This window comes from Spea bombifrons, chromosome 5, assembly GCF_027358695.1.
Source record: "Spea bombifrons isolate aSpeBom1 chromosome 5, aSpeBom1.2.pri, whole genome shotgun sequence".
In the NCBI taxonomy this organism is placed as follows: Eukaryota; Metazoa; Chordata; class Amphibia; order Anura; family Pelobatidae; genus Spea; species Spea bombifrons.
Window position 1 is genome coordinate 29,023,026 of NC_071091.1, and position 17,158 is coordinate 29,040,183.

At 38.9% G+C, this 17,158-nt stretch overlaps 1 protein-coding gene across 4 annotated transcripts; it reads right to left on the bottom strand.

Moving 5' to 3' along the window:
• Positions 1 to 2,495: 2,495 nt before the first annotated feature.
• On the bottom strand, positions 2,496 to 16,520 carry TCAIM (T cell activation inhibitor, mitochondrial). Of its 4 annotated transcripts, none has more exons than XM_053467662.1 (11): positions 16,418 to 16,520; positions 14,134 to 14,196; positions 13,548 to 13,683; positions 12,702 to 12,855; positions 9,021 to 9,273; positions 8,271 to 8,393; positions 7,376 to 7,473; positions 6,349 to 6,440; positions 5,686 to 5,918; positions 4,290 to 4,421; positions 2,496 to 3,408 (listed from the first exon to the last, which is right to left on the bottom strand). In XM_053467662.1, the coding sequence occupies exons 2-11, from the start codon at positions 14,160 to 14,162 to the stop codon at positions 3,183 to 3,185; spliced, it is 1,476 nt and encodes a 491-aa protein (XP_053323637.1). In that variant the 5' UTR covers positions 14,163 to 14,196; positions 16,418 to 16,520; the 3' UTR covers positions 2,496 to 3,182. The 4 variants fall into 4 exon arrangements, with proteins under 4 accessions (XP_053323637.1, XP_053323639.1, XP_053323638.1 ...); XM_053467664.1 differs by having other exon boundaries at positions 9,021 to 9,168; positions 16,418 to 16,514; XM_053467663.1 differs by lacking the exon at positions 16,418 to 16,520 and having other exon boundaries at positions 14,134 to 14,274.
• Between the last annotated feature and the right edge of the window lie 638 nt (positions 16,521 to 17,158).

A 17,158-nucleotide genomic window follows, 5' to 3' on the forward strand; every position in this document is an offset into this window, starting at 1 on the left:
TAATGTGTTGGCCCTAAGAACTTTCTGTTTGAGACAGGCAACTGACAGAGATAAAAAAACAACAACTTAAAAGAAAAAAAGACGCTGTTACTCTTTCTAATTAATTGTTTACCTGGCCTTTCTGCTGTTCTACTATCATCCTACAATGAGAGCTGGTAATTACTGTCCTTTGACAAAAAAAGGGAGCCAGACTGCTCACAAAGCAGTTACTGATCGTGGTTTGGAGAGTTATAGTATCATCTCATCCTATTTTGTCCTATTTTGTCCTAGTTTGGGATAAGTTGGCCTGTTGGGTCTGAGCTTCCATCTCCTCTGACTTCCAGAAGCTGGCCCTGAAGGTTACATGGCTATTTGTTTTAGGGTTCTAAACCGGGCAGCTGCATTCTATAAATTCTGCATCTCTGCTTACTCTTTACTGTAGAGGCAGACATAATAATACTAAAGTTATCATTCATTATAGATTGTTTTGGTTTTTATCCAGATAAATTAACAGTTTTTAGACTGGTCCATAAGTATATATATATTTTTTTTGCTGACATGGATCAGGAAAATCTATGGCTCCACAGTGCCACAGGTTGGTGATTTTATGTATTGCAGGTATTACATTTTAGAGTTGCAAGATGAAACTGTACAAAAAATTAGACTTTTTAATATTCTACAGAATTTTTTTTTCCCTCTAAATCATCATCCAATCAATGTATATGTTGTAATGGAACTTTGTATAAATGAATCATTTGGCATGTATAGTGCTGTGGAAAAGTATTTACCCCTTCCTGATTTCTTCTATTTTTGCAAATTTTTGTGAAAAGTTACCGATATATTACCGAATATAAGAAAAGTAAAAAACAAGCACTTGAACAAAAAGAATCTGTGTACTGAGCAGCTACCAAACACCAGGATTTAAACAGTAATACAAAGTGGTGGGAGTGCTCCAGAGGGTATTAAGGTAGTTTTACTTTGGGGCTGTGCTTAAGGGTGCAGCTTTTGAGAAAGCACTAGACGTTCAAAAAGCATTTGCCTACAGTCAGTAAGTGATGTGCCTCTGAGACTTTCTGCCAGCTTATGTTATTGATTCTTATTTATTATGACTCCAAGACATTTGGGATAATATTCTGTGGACTGATGAAGATAAAAGTGGACCTTTTGGAATACAGGGTGTAAAGCAATCACAACATTCCATAATAAAAACACAAGAGTCTGCTTTACTGCTTCAGGACCTGGGCGACTTGATGGAACCATGAATTCTTTTCTTTACCAGGAGAATATCCAGCCATCAGTTTGTGACCTTCTGTCAACATTTTTCAACAGCGATGTAAAAGACCAATTGAGTTATCGTAAACATTTGGTTGCAGTTGTAACCGCCAAGGGTGGCACAACCAGTTATTTAGGGGGAAAATGACCTTTCAAGTGGTTTGATGATGGGAAACTTTTAAATGTGGCAAATAATCAAAATAGAAAAAAAATTGGGAAGGGGCAAATACTTTTTCACAGCACTGTATGTAGCGCAATGTAAGCTTTATGCCAGTGGTGGGACATTTGCTCATGAACTGGAAAATATCTGACCTCCTTCTATTCTGTTAATGAAAGGGATATCTTCTTACAAAAAGGTATTAAGAATAAACATAAAGTGATGAAAACCAAAAGTAAGCTAAAGACACCCTCCACAATGAATAGAGAGCAGACAAAGAAAAGTCTTACTAAAGGAGTCAAGACCTCTCAGGATGGTTCAATGTCACAGTTTGCCCTCTCGGTGCATTTGTTCAAACAATGGTTGAAACTTTGATTCCCTGGACAACAGTCGTCTTCATGTTTACTCATCTACTGCATTTGTCAACATATTTAAATGCTGCACATTATGTCAAACTGCCCCTGCTACTTTTCCTTTTAAATGTACCAATATCTATTACCTCACCACATCTGTTTGGGATGTTTCTACACCAGGTGGTGTGATTCCAAAATGTAAACAGATGATCAGTGCTTGGAAGAAGGCAGTGTTTGGTCAGGTAAAAAAATCAACAATGTTCTCAAACTGAGCCAGACTCACACTCGGAATGCACAGGTCCTTACAAGCTTTCTTTGGGACCTGGGCAAGGACTCAATGACAGAAAGAGAAGACATTAGCTGTACCTAACCCTTGCTCACATTATCATTGGTGTCATGTTGGTGTTTGGCATTAGGTTTGTACTGGGCAATCAGTGGTTCCCTTTAAGTTTGAGACCCCAGGGAGGTCTAACCTGGGCATGCTGCTTCATGGTTGAAATCAAACAGAAAATAGTAATATAATTCTTTTTTCATAAAAAGAAAATGCGGTTTCCTAGTAGATACACCTTGTGCTGCAGCTACATTTCAATGCGAATCTTGACTCCTGACCACTGTGCCAACTATAAATCCGCTAGAGATCAATGTCTACAATCCCTTAAAACGCTGCCATTATCTCAGTAGGATTTAACATTAGCACATTAATATCTAAGGTCCATAGAAGAAACAGATGAAAATACAGAAAACATCTTTTATTTATATCACATTTATACACACCAGACATTGCTGTCATGTATGTCTCAGACCAATGCACTAAAACCATAGAGTTTACTCACTGTCACAGTCTGGTTTTTTCAACAATGCTAATGGCCTTGGAGGCTCTTTGGTTTTTGTTTGTTAACATAGGGTTAATGTGATTAGCGAACAAAATGGCAAATGTTAAATATTCAAAAAAACTATTATGTTTTGTATGGTTCTGATTCCAAGAAACTTGAAATTAACTTTTTTTTTAAAGAAAATAAGTTTCAGGGTCCAGAGATAAGAGCAGCTCACGAAAGCGGTCAGCATTGATTTTGGCCGTGGCCCCTATTAAAATGGATTTATGGCAATCCTAAAACCTATGCTATCTTATTACCATTTCCAGGAATAGCAAAACATGAATTGGTTGGTACATTCACTATGTTTCTTGTTTACGGAATTATACACCAGACATTGTAGGATGTCTCAAGCTCTGTGTCCACCAACTGAATTTCAGGGAGCTTGTGTATTCATCTCCCAGCTGCTGTCATCCAACCAAATGCCCGTGTCTTAATATTTTCGGGCTAATTGTAATGCTTTTTTTGTATAAATGGTGCACTTTTATATGGAATCCCACGCTGCATAAAAAGTCAACAGCAGCATACTTTGTAAAGTCCTCCACAAACTCAGCTCTTCCAGTTCCAAGGGATGCACAGGTCTCCGTCCTGCAGCACAGAATAATAGTGAGAGATACACAAGTGCATGGCAGACAAATAGGGCTGAGGTTCTTCAATGAGACGTCTGCAGCAGTCTATCATCTGCACGCACGAAACACTAGGCTCCTTGTAAAGCCTACTCAGGGAGGATCTTGATTTGCAAGCTTTAATTAGTTCCCGTTCCACAACCTTTAACCTGTTTACAACAGAAACAAGAGTTATATTAAGGGTTCTTCGAAAAGCAGTGTTTTGAATAGACTGGGTTATCTTTACTCCTGCAGGAGTTATTAAGTATATTCTTTCCTTTGCCAAGGGGCACACTATGATGGGACACCGGGTATCAAATGAGTTCAATGTGGAATTAATTCACTAGTCACTCACTGCCACTAATACTATTTACGTTTAATCTTAGCTAAGATTGGGGGATAGAGTTTGGAAAAAGAATGTATACAGATAGGGTTCACATTCACACATATGACAATCTTACTGGGCCAATAGCAATACAAACGAGCTGTCTAATGTGCTATTACAAAATAATAAAGCTATATCAAATTTAGGGGGATATACCTAAAATCATACTTGATCATAGACCTAGAGAACAGAGGAATTCTGTAAAAGGCTACAGGGAATTTCTTTTTTATTTCCTCTACTAAAATACTAAGCTTTGGTTGACAAACACAAAAAAATATACAGAAAACAGATCTCTTAATTTGACCCCAAATCCACATGATAACTTGAAACAGATCGAGAAGCATTTTTAATTTCCTTTATAGCTAGCAACTAAAAAAAGGGGGACCAACCACCAATCCGAATTTTCAAATGTGCACTCGTTCACTATTACCCGAAGTAGAACCCTCACATTCTTTGTTACTGTCTTTTGTGGCACAATAATAGGTCATCGTATTACATCACTGTATTTATTTGTCCTGGTGGATCTTTACATGCCAAAACCAGAGGGTCTACTTATACATAGATTATATAGATATATACATACACACATACATAATTTATGGTCTTGCAATGTAACCCAAAGATCATTAGTCGCTATGTATAAACACAATTGTTGAAAGTACTTACTCATCTTTCCTTTTCAAGTTTTCTCTAGCTTTCTGGGCGTGAGTCAAGAGAAACCACTGCAGGGTTGTTGGATCACACGCTGTTGGTATGCTAAAGTGTCCCATTTCATGTAATCGTGGTACAAATCGATCACTACAATGTTAAGTGAACACAAAACACCAGTTTTATCTCAGTCGTGAGTCACACTTCCACAGAGTAATCGTCTTTGTTCCTTAACATGTGGAGCCATAATGTGATCACTGCAGATACAATATGTCATTCCTTATATACACAGCATGATATTCATGTATTGCAATGAACAGTACAATGCACAGAATCTATAGCATCCTGCATTATATCATACATGGGAAAAGTGACTATTTTACACACAGCAGTGAGGTTGTTGAAATTGAAGGAAACATGGGTCAGCACTACCATTAGTGACCACGAACCAAACAAAGAAGGCAATATGATGTAAATCCGAGTCTGCCATGACATAACTTGAAATAAAGTCTAAAATTGATGTTGAAGCATTCAGCAACCCCAAAATTTGCACAGGATCGTCAAAATGCGCCGGCCACCGGCCTCCTAAACTTAAACGGGGTTGCTGAAGTGCCTCGATATCAAGGCATTCCACGACACGGAAAACCCACTCCAGGTTGCTCTGGAAAGCGGTCTCAAGCGCCATAGCAAGAGATTTTGCCTCTTGCAGGATTGTGGCCCCCCTGAGAACTCTAGTACTGCATTCAACCATCCAAGTCAATGGAGGCCAGCCTACTAATGACAATTTGACTAGCAAAAGTAAAGAAGTTAAAAATAAAATAAAATGTGGTAACATGTAAAAATAATTCCCCATTGATGTCACCATCAGGAGAACCATCCAGTTCCAACAAAATGTAAATATATAAGTTTAAGTCCTAAAATTAGCACTTTGCATGGAAAGAGTTAAAATACTGGCAACAGAAATAACCATGGGGTGTTTAGTTTTTAAAAATGTATGATCTGATGGGGTAAATCAAATTGACCAGATTCAAAGATGCCCAAAAATAGGACATGGGCACAGACTGACTAGATGTCAAAATTCCCAACAGATGCACACCTCCCAAATGCGGCCTTTTAGCCCCCAAACCACTCAACAAAACCATGCATCGGTGGCATCGCTGTACACAGGAGATGTTGCTGAACACAAATATGGGTGTTTGACAGTGACATATACTAGGAGCTGTAAATGTATACCTGAAGTACAATGTGTGTGGGAAAACTATACAGCTAAACTTTAAAATGTTTTATCTCATATGGACAAGGCAAGGTCAATACAATTACATCATAATATACCACTATCCACATTAAACAGGAGAAGAAAAACGTTTTTGTGTTGCACATGGAAATGGGACTCTACTAGAAGCTAATCACTTACTTTTCCAGTATCATCTGCAGGCCACGCAGACTGCGGGGGTGGATGGGCACTCTCCTATTAAGAAGCTTGTTGTAGAATGCACTTAAAGTAGCATAGAACTCCTCCGCAGTCAGCATCGGCTCCAGCTCCTCAATGTGTACAATTTCTATCCCCCCTAAGAGGTGACTGACACTTTCCTGCAGAAACTGCAACGTCCTCTGTAACTGGTTATAGCTGGGTAACCTCTCAAACAGCTTACAGAAAGACAGAGGCATTATATAGTCAGTTAGCTGTGGCCATTGCTACTGTACAAAATAAAAAATGGTTGTGGAAAAGATATTAGCAATATAATTGCACGAGTCAGGTGAATGAGTAACCGTAATAAGATTATATGCACATACCTTCCAAGAACCAGAGACTGCAGGACTCATTTAGTTGCTTATTGAATAATATGGTATGGAGAGCAATGTGGTAACCGTTTTGTGTTGAATTTGTGGATGAGCAAACTGTTCACACATTAACCAAATGCAATTTTCTGTGTGTACAACTTACATATAAAAGCAAATTCCTTCACCTGGTACAAATTTGCATTTAAGTTTATTTATGATACTCAGTGGAGCAGCCTACAGCAAAGACAATAGCATATCCCTTATATATATATATAATATTAACAACAGTGATCACCTCAGTCCAGTAGTGATGGACATCCATGGTTCCTAGCATCACATAGCCAGTTGCACTCAAGCCAGTGCGGTCTGTGAAGATCACACTGCGACCTAGAAACAAAGTGAGAATGAACAATAAAAGCTGAGACTTAAGGGGGATTCCTATTGAAACATTTTTTCTACTTGAGCATTTAATACAATGCTGTATAAAGTAATCTACATAACCATTAAAACATAGTAACAATGTAATTTCAGTTGAAAGAGACCTAAGTCCATCAAGTTCAAGCCTTCTGTCCATCCTTTCTGCTTTTGACCCAAGAGAAGGCAAAGAACCCCAATTAAGCCATTTTTCGAATTTTGCCACTTATGGGAAACATTGCTTCTTAACTACAAAAGGCAATCAGATTTCTCATTGAAGCTCTAAAGTATTGTTTGTTATCATTTAAAGCCCTGTATGTTCTGCTTTTCTAAAAAAAAATATCCAGGCCCTTTTTGAAGGCACCCATTGTACTTGAAAGCACCACCTCTGTTATCAGTAAAAATCTATACCTTTATTGTCCTTACTGTAAAGAATCTTTCTTTACCGACTATGAAATCTCCGCTCTGAGGATGACCTCTTGTTCGTTGTAAATTTCTGTTAATGAACAGGTCACTTAAGCGCTCTTTATAGTGGCCCTGAACATATTTATACAATGTTAAAATATCAGTCTAAGGTTTTTTTTTGGCATATATAAATGCAGCATTTTTAATCTCCTTTCATAACCAAGAACCTCCATAATGTCCTTTTTAAGGATGGGTGCCCAGAAATAGACTTATTAAGAGGCAAGATGATATCTTCCTCCTGTGAATTAATACCCCCTTTTATACATGTCAGTGTCATATTGGCCTTTACAGCTGCTGATTGGCATTATGCACTAAGTCTATTGTCTACAATTATCTTCTTTGTAGTTTTTCCAGGGAGATGCCATTTAAAGCATATGTTGCATTGTTCTTATTTTGTTCCATAATGCATAATGATTATTAGAGGTAAGTACTGATATATTTACCTTTAGCTAACCTAAGAGATTCAGGACTGTTCTGAGTTAAACGACTTAAGCTTTGGAGCTGGCTGCATCTGTGAGCAACTCCCCAACTTCTCTGCCACCTGTGTACAAAGACACCACAGAGCATTTCTATTAGGTATGTGGTCAAAGATGGACACTACAGTACAAAAAATCCGCAACCTTGCGTCTTATGAGTTAACGTAGACCTCAAAAGAATGACAACAACTGAGCCAGCAAAGTATCAACCTTTATTATTGAGTCATGTTTCCCAACACTGACTACAGTAATGTTTTGGCTCAGCTAAACCATTCTCTCGCTTTTTTTTTTTTTTTTTTTTACATACAATAATATATTGATGATCAACTAAACTCAACTTTGAACTATTTTAGGCATTTCTTACAATGCTTAAAGGGACATTCCCCGGTGTCCCCCCTTACAAATACATGGAGATTCTGCAGAATGCCTGCAAATGAAACGGCGGCTTCTCCTAGGGGTAAATGCTTGTTTTTTGTTTTATTTTTTACAGCTTGAAAAATGTATATTAATGTTGGTGAAGCTGCATGAGACACCAGAATGTCCCTTTACTAGTTCCAAAGGAACCTCTTAGTTTTACTTGCTCTGATTTATTTTGCAGACAAATCAGCTACCTGCTCTGGAGTGAATCAGAAACCGAACCTCTAAAATATACAAGTCCAGTTTTTATTTGAAAAAATCAATTTAGAAACATCAAAATTACAAAGAGAAATAATCTGTGGCCTAATGTGTTTTACATAAACAAAGACCTCGCTATTTTCATCGGGCTCAGCAGCACATGCGCCATACATTCAATGTTGTAGTACTCAAAGATTACAGAGGATAGACACATTTATCCTCCAGGTCCAAGGATGAGGTGCCTTACCGAACATCAGACAGCTGAAGCTGATGGCAGAGCTCATTCTTTAAACGGTCCAGTTCTTCTCTCAGTGGGAGACTGCTGTTTAGCTTCTTGAGGGCCACTTCCTGATTGTTCTCCAACCAAGAGCTTGAAGAAGAAGAAAAAATACAACTATAATAGCTATGTATGTATTATAATAGGGTTATGAGAAGAATGAACATCTGGTTGGATTTCCTTGACAGAAGATGGCATATTTTCTTGGACCAATACGGCTATATGTAAGCTTCATTTTTCTTAAAGCATAAAACAATGAGTAATACTCACAAGCATATCAGTTATGGCGGCTCAGATATGCCAACTGCTTCACGTGTTTCATGCTGATAGGCGTTTAATCATAGACCTAGATGATGATTTCAATACAGTATAGGTGTGTGTTACACCATTGGGAAGGGCGTTGTTCGTCCTTATTTCCCAATATGGCTGCACTTTTTGGGGGGTTTGTTTACAGAAGCAGGAGTTTTTGTTTCAACTCAACAACTTCAATAAGCACAGTTAAATTGGTAATATTCCCCAAATTGATTTTGGATTAGAGAACCATGCAAGTTGTGGGGGCTGCTCAGACCTTCTTGCAGGAGAAGCTGGTACAGAATCACCCTTCATAGTAGGTTTATTATAGTCAGTGATTCCAAACTCTCCTGCTTTCAGGAACAAATCCCTCATAGTATGTTTCTGGTGAAGAGGATTGAAGATGGTTGTAAATTAGCATCTACTTACGATATACTTGTCTCAACTCTCTGGGCTTGTTCCAGCTCTTCTTCAGGGTCTTTGAAGCCAGTGAATGCATAGTAAGTCTTGTCCCACTTTATGGGCCTGTAGAAGGGGTTCCGGTCATCTTTCTTTGGCTCAGAACCCATGCTTCCCCCTGCGCTTTGCACATGGTCCGTGGATAAGCTGCATGAATTGAGAATATCTAACACAGTGCTTCGCAGGTCTCTTGTAGCCAATGTGAAACTGACTGCACGAAATTCTGCCAGACACAAAAATGCAAGAAGAAAACAACACTTGATTTCACTTCTCCTGCAAGAAGATCGCGGTACTGGCCTCGCACGGACACACCGGGTTCCAGTCACTAAAGGCATTCATCGTCAGGAGAGTTTACAAGAGAGTTGTGGTATCAATTCCTTTGCTTGAGTAAACATTATGAAGGTCCAACCCCAAAAAGCTTCTTCTGCAGGAAGAGTTTTGCAGGCCCTGTATAATGCAGTTAAATCAGTGGGGTTTCTTCAGTCACCTCTCCCATTGAATGATGCATTATACAGGGCCAGCTTAACCCTTCTTAAGTTGTTCCTTCACAATGAACAGTGAAAAGATGAACCCAAACCTCTCTAGCAAATATATTCATTAAACACACGGCTTCCTTACTGTAAATCGGACAAAGCACATAAGCTCACCTGCCGTGCAACATTTAGCCAACATAGGATTACATTAATACTTACCAGACTACTTTAATAGACATCCTACCATAGTGGGGGTGTCAGGGACACTAAACAGTGCCTTTAATATATATATATAATTCATTAACAGCAGATGCCATTAGTGGGAGCAAAGGATCCACTTGTGCACCAAAAGCATTTGGAGCCTCCCTTATACCCCTGATCTTAGTTATTTGGGTTTGGCCTCTAACAGTTTGTTCTTCTTTGCAAAAGTAATTTCACTAACTTTATACTATACAGAGTGTGGGGTATGAAAAGAGAATTTGGCCCCGCAAACTATGGATTTAGTGAAGAATAAAACAGGAAAAGAAAATCTGGATATTATGTCAGTTTCATATTAAATTTTGGCATAAGATGATAAACTCAACGCTGTAATATTACATTCTGCTTCTGAGTGTCATATCTCAATGCAAAGCACTGTATACAGGATATTAAATTAAAGACGGATACAGCCAGCTTAAATCTACTTAAATAAAAACAATATTTTGCACACAATGTTTTAAGTTAAACAAGGCCCTAACAGAAATGGTAAAGGATAGATTATTATTATCTTTTATTTATATAGTGCCAACAATTTACGCAGCGCTTAATATAATACAGATATTCAAGGGGTATGAGAAGACCAGAATTGACAGACTAAGACAAACCGATACATTAGGTGGAGAGAGCCCTGCTCACAAGCTTACAATCTGGAGGGAATGGGGTGACAAACATAAGGCACAGAGAAAGGATGAGAGGTAGTGTGGTGGTTGTATCAGTGACGGGGAAGTTCTAGCAGCTAAGACGGTGCGGCTTCTCTGAAGAAGTGAGTTTTGAGATGTTTCTTGAATGTTGGGAGGGAGGGTGAATGCTGAAGGTTCGGTGGGAGTAGATTCCAGAGATATGGGGCAGCTCGAGTGAAATCTTGTAGATGGGAAAAGGAAGAGGTGATAAGTGAGGAGGAGAGCCTTAGCCCATGGGAAGAACGTAGGGATCGAGTAGGAGAGTATTTGTTTATGAGGGCAGAAATGTATGGAGGGACAGTGTTATGGAGGGCCTTATATGTTAGTACCAGGATTTTAAATTTAATTCTAAAGGTAATTGGGTGCCAGTGGAGGGTTTCACAGAGCCAAGGCCAAGGCCTGGTTAGTAGGAGAGAGAGTCGTGTTGTTAATGTAATGTTGTTTTAGAAAGATTATGTTTCAGGTAGCGTTGTGACATCCATGAAGAAATTGCAGACAAGCAGTTGGTAATACGGGACACGTGAGATGGAGAGCGATCAGGAGAAGACTTGTAAAGGTACACACGTATACGCTAACCCTTACACACACCTGCCTATACAAGCTGTCCAAGAACATGTGCCCTTACACACAAACATCATAGTATACACAACAGTTTTGTTCTTACAGACATGCTTACTCTTACATACACACTTTACTTTGCACAATTTCAAAAGCACACACCCTCTCTCCCCTGTCTTCCCATTCATTCTCATTCGCTTCCTTTTATCACTTTCATTTCCCTTTTTTCTCTCATTCTCTTCCCCTCTTTTTCTCCCTACCATCATTCATCCATGGAGGTCCTGTGGTGGGAGCTAAAGATCTGTTCCTACAGACCTTCATTTCAGTCCTCCCCATGCTGTGCACTGGCTTTTCTCTCATTCTCTTTTCCCTCAATCCCTTCCCCTCTTCTCTCTTAACACCTGATGGCCCATGTCTCATAGGAGAGCAGTGTTTCACACAAGAACGTAGCTTGTTTGCTTACCCAATATCATCAAAGATTCAGGGAATGGACCAGGCTCTGTCAGTGTGCATATACAAACACTGGGAGCATAGATTGGCTCACACAGCATTTCCCCTTTAAAAGGGGAACTCCCACCACCCTTCCCAATATTTTTTTAAAAAGCATTATGTATGTAATACATACATAATGCATTATCTTAAACTTCTTTAAATCTTTAGTTTAACCTTTATGTTTCACACGAGTACTCACCTACTCATAATCCTCTGCCCTTACAACCCGTAACTTTGTAAATAGGGAGGCCAACGCAGCCTTCTTTTCTGCAATAAGCGTCTTCACGCGTGGGAGGTAGTCAGAGGAGAATTCTGCACCATTTTGCATGAAGTCCGTCTGGAAAAGGGACGCTGGAGCGATGTGAAGAAAACAAGGTACAGCAGCGTGTGCACTTGGAGGTAATCAGGAAGGGCACCCATGGAAAACTTTAGTTTTCCAGAACACTGCTTCACCTAACATCCACCTACTAAACACAAACTAGGTACCCACCTGCCTTCACAACTATACCGCCAACCATAAAAAAATAGTAAGCATTTAGTGAGCCCAGTGGGATCCTCTGTGAAGACCTCACAAACACCACCGAAGGTGCTCCAGTTCAGACAAGGGAGAATTATACCTATTTCTCAGTCATCAGCAATAATTTCAGAACTTTTCTTCTTTTTGCACTCCAGATGGTTGCTGTTTTCTGCACTACTAGGATTCTTCAATGTACAGGCTCCTCCACTGGGATTCACCCTTAGGATCAAATCAGAACCCTTCTGTAGTCCACCATCGTCACTGGCACACTATCTTTCTGAACACATTGGACTAGCAGATCATTGGATTGAAGAAGACAGCACGTGGGTACGTCACACATGAGCTGCCCGCAAGGTATTTGAAATGATACATTTATCCAAAAGAAATGAGCAAATAAAAAACTGATGACATCACTGTTCAGGAGGGCTTCTTTTATTTTGTAAATAAAATACTTAAATTATAGTAGTGTTCTTCTAGCAAGATGCTGACAATATCATTGTACTGCCCAGTTGTAGAAACTTTGGATAGCATCATAAATTCCTGTAACAGGCCACTAATCGTTGTCTAGACAAAAGGTTTCTGTTTGAAGCCACCAGTTAATGACAGACACATTGCTAATGTGTTTCGCACATAAACCGATACGCCAATTTTATGTATTAATCCAAAATCTCACCTGATGCTTTGGTGGGATCTTGAGGATTTACACAATTCTGCTCAGTTTCTCGGACATAAAACGTGAGCTGGGCAGGTTTATGATACCTTACCCCAGGTTTCTGTAGACTTTCCAGGTAGCCATTTAGTCTTTTAAGAGAGTTTTCATTAACCTCCTAACAGTAAAGAAATAAAAACAAAAACAATTGCTTTTTTTGGGATGTGGAAATTGCAACCATTTGACATTTATTAAATTATCATAATATATAGTTAAACGTATGGAATTACATGCAAATATTCCTGGATGTAGACCGTCAGAATTGATTCATCATAAGTAAGATACACTAATCTTTATAACTCATTCGTATAACTGATTATATCAAAAGGTGCCCTGGTTCCATTTTTTATTTTAGCATTCTCTGTAATTATTGCCAGGTAGGTGACACCGGCAAGGAATTTCTAGCTGTACGTTTTGATGTTTGCATAGGTAGACCTTTAGAATACTTGTTATTTTACATACTTTCTATACAAGAACATGTGACAATATTGTCAATATGGACATGTCAAATAAGGAATGCATAAAATGAGACAAATGATGTCATTTTTGGTTCCTTACCCATGGCTCCTTTTGTTTGCCTGCTGTTACAGACACAGCTTTGAGCAAAATATACAACTGGATGTACGAGAGTCTGAGCATTCCACCCACGTACAGCAGTTTCGATCGCTTAGATCTCATCAGTGCAGGAGAGAATCAGCTCTAGAGATACAATTTGTATAAATGTACCCTGCACTTTGGTTCTTTTAATACCTAGTCCATTCGAAGTTAAAAGAAACACATGCGACTGTTTATTATGACCAGCATGCTTACCCTTTCCCTCGGATGTTGCCCAAAGAAATCGGGATGCACAGCGAAATAAAAAGGTCTTAATGCATTGACAGCGTCTGCTCCTGACAGGGCCCTTGCATGCAGAAGACTCTTCTGAAACACATCACCCCAACACAGTCTGAAAAGGTAAAATCGGAGGTTTTAAACATTTCTATAGAAAAACTACAATCGGATAATGAAGCAAAACCTCTTAAACGGGTCAAAAAACTTGAACGGTACTGGTCATCAAACTCAGTTTAGCTGAACCCATTTACCAAGTAATCCTGGATGGGTTAATAGTGAATATTAAACTCAGTATATTTCCTCTATAGAGATGCCAACATTTTCAAAACTAGCAAAAGTTATCAACACAGCTCTAACAATTATGGTTTAAGTTATGGTATAGAGTTGACAAACGTGGTCCCATTCTATCAGTATATATAGGTCAAATTAGCAGGACTGAAATATGTGTACCGTAATTAGAACGACACATTATCTGCCTCATGATGTTCACATTTGACACAGAGATTAAAGTAATTTTCCAAAAGCAGTCAGATAAGGATTTTATAGGCTAGCTTTGAATTCATACCTGTGTATGGCTCTGCAGCAGCCAAACATGTCAAATGCAGCATACAGCAATCAAACGAAAACCCTAAAATAACAACAACAAGACAGTGAACACGTACACGGCAGCGTCAAACATCAAAATGACCCAAATTTCAAATAACACCTATACACCAACTACTCATAGCATATACGGTACATTGCCAATTCATTTGATTGTAATTTTGTAAGCAACAATGGGGTAAAAATGCACACATGCATGCATGACTGTCTACGGCATGTTTGATTTAATTTGAGGGAATTAGAGCAAAACGCCTATGTGCTTTATAACAATGCATACATGTAGGCGTTTATTATTTAGTGGCACATCACTGCTGAAATCCCTATACGTGTACAGGCGACTTCATTCAGAATATCATTAGGGAATATTCATGAAAAGGGAGAGTTGGCACGAGACTGTAGGACAGTTGTGATTTCACCATTCCTTATAAAGGGTCAACACCAGCAGACTTCTTCAAATGGGTAGAGACTATAAAAAAATCTCACTAATTTAATTATACATTATAAAGGGGCAGCCAAGCTCTCCCCGCAGCAAAAGCGCACTGGGATGAGCCTGCATAATGGTTAGGCGCTGAAACACAACTATCCTACGCAAGTTCTCCTCTATCCATCATCTCTTGAGTAAGTGTTTTCATACTTATTCTTAGTGACTTTAATAAAATATTAGTGATTTATGGGTTTCACGTTGTAATTGGCTAAGCACTTCAGACCAATATTCATTGACAGAGAATGATAATGTTTAGATATCCCAGTTTAAAGTGTAAAGGGTATTTTTTTTCCTTCCTCTACAATTCTGGTATATGTGATTTTACTTGCCAGTTGGTATGATGAGTTACAAAAGTTACTTAACACCTACAGTTTGTGCATCAATAGGCAATAATGTTAAGGCACACGTTTTAGGCAATACTGGGTAGCAATCGCCATATCGTCAAAAGTATTGGGACACCTGACCATTACACCAACAGGGACTTTTATGACATCATATTCTAAATACATAGACATTAATATGTAGTTGTTCCCAACAGCGTTCTATGGGGTTGAGGTCAGGGCTGTTTGCGGCCAGTCAAGTCTTCTACACCAAACTCATCCAAGCATGTCTTTCTGGTTAGTATAGGTGATATTTTTCATATATAACTGCATTCAAAACCCCTTCACGCATAATAATATTGCCTGAATTCATATTTAATGATAATAAAGCATGTAATTATAGGTAAATACATTTGTTGAAAGCATAATTCAAATAAAATAATCATAAAAACTAAACCTTCTGATTGCATCCACTTATTCTCTATTAATATCTCTATTTTCAACCACCATGCCTGTGGAAATCCATTCATTTGTGGGTTTGTTAATATCACCTATCTTCATATCTAAACCATACAACAGGCAGACAGGTTGCCATAGCAACGCCTACACAAAATGAGATTACTATGGAAGTGATGAATCTGGACATGGCGTCATAATGCAGACTTTCAATATTGCTTGAGACTCCACGGGTCTAATAGTATTAGCCGGTAGTTACTTTCTGGGCCGGAGCTAGCCATTAAGGTTAACTTCCCAGCTGTTGTCATGGTGCAAAAGACAGCTTTGGTTTGAACAAAGGCTGGGTGAGATGTAATTTAACAACAGGTGAAAATCTACAGATTTCCTGCTGATAAGGCTGATGCTCACAGGACCACCAGGTGTTTAGTTTTGAACGGTCTGGTGTTTTATCAATAAACCCAGATCTCTGGCAGCAAACTGGTTTAAATGGGACAGTCCATAAAGAAAAGATGGCAGACACAAGGCTTGTTGTAAACAAGAAGTATGATTGATAGACACCACAATGTGTCAACTCTGTTTCAGCCGTGAACCTAATGTGGGTTATGTGGGGATTGACCTTTTTTCATACAGATACCCCTTAAGGCAGAATCACAACCTACCCGACCCTGGCTTTAAAAAATGGTTTCTAGTAAATAACAAAACGTTCTGAACTATGCACCTCGCATGCATCTCCAGGTGGCCAATCATTTAATGCACCCCGGAGATACAGGCCTCACTGGACTAGAAAGGACCGACGAGTCGATCACTAGAATTCACAGACAACACCAGGGGCAGAACTGGTGGACTGAAGTTCCTACTGTACCACGGCGGCTGCTTGTCTGTTACCATGGTTACGCTATGAATGTGACGTCACCTAAGACTGTGCCTTGTACTGCGAGGACTCACAGAGCAGAGTACCCACCACCTCATTAACTATAACGCCTTACCTTCTTATAATGGTCGCGAATACCGATTCGTCGAGCAGGCAACTAACCAGACTAAAACAATCAAACGGAGAAGGCGACAGCAGAGACAGATTCCCATTGATGTCGTAACAATACCCCGCCTTACAACCCAGCCAATCAACTACGCCAACTAAGAGGGGCGTGAATCGTGGTTTATTTGATCACATTGGAGTCGTGCATGTCCTCTATCCGTAATAAATCAGACCCATTTCATTTATAAACAACCAAGTAGCGTTACTGAGAATCGCATCGATCACAATAATAACACGATTCACAACTCATATTTTTCTCAATTAGCACTAATTTAGTAAATTACTTTTTTCTCAAATGCCAAACGCATTGGTCTAGTTGTTTTATATAGCGCCATCATATACTGCAGCACTGTACAAAATGTCAAGGATATTAGAAGTAACTAGATGTTACTGTCTGTTTTGATATTACTGACTTTTTACCATTTTTGATGGTAAACTTTGCAACAGGATTCAGTGCCAGATCATATATACAGCCCCTTATCCCCAGGCTGATAAGCAGTCTTAGTTACACCGGTGGTATCTAAGATGGTATGTAGTTAATACTACTGTCGTGCAAAATGACTATTGATGGTGAAGAGTGTTAACAACACATCTTGCTTGTATATATATATATATATATATTATATATATATATATATATATATATACCAGAAAAACCTCTTCTTAGGGTAGACTCCATCCAAGCAGGTTA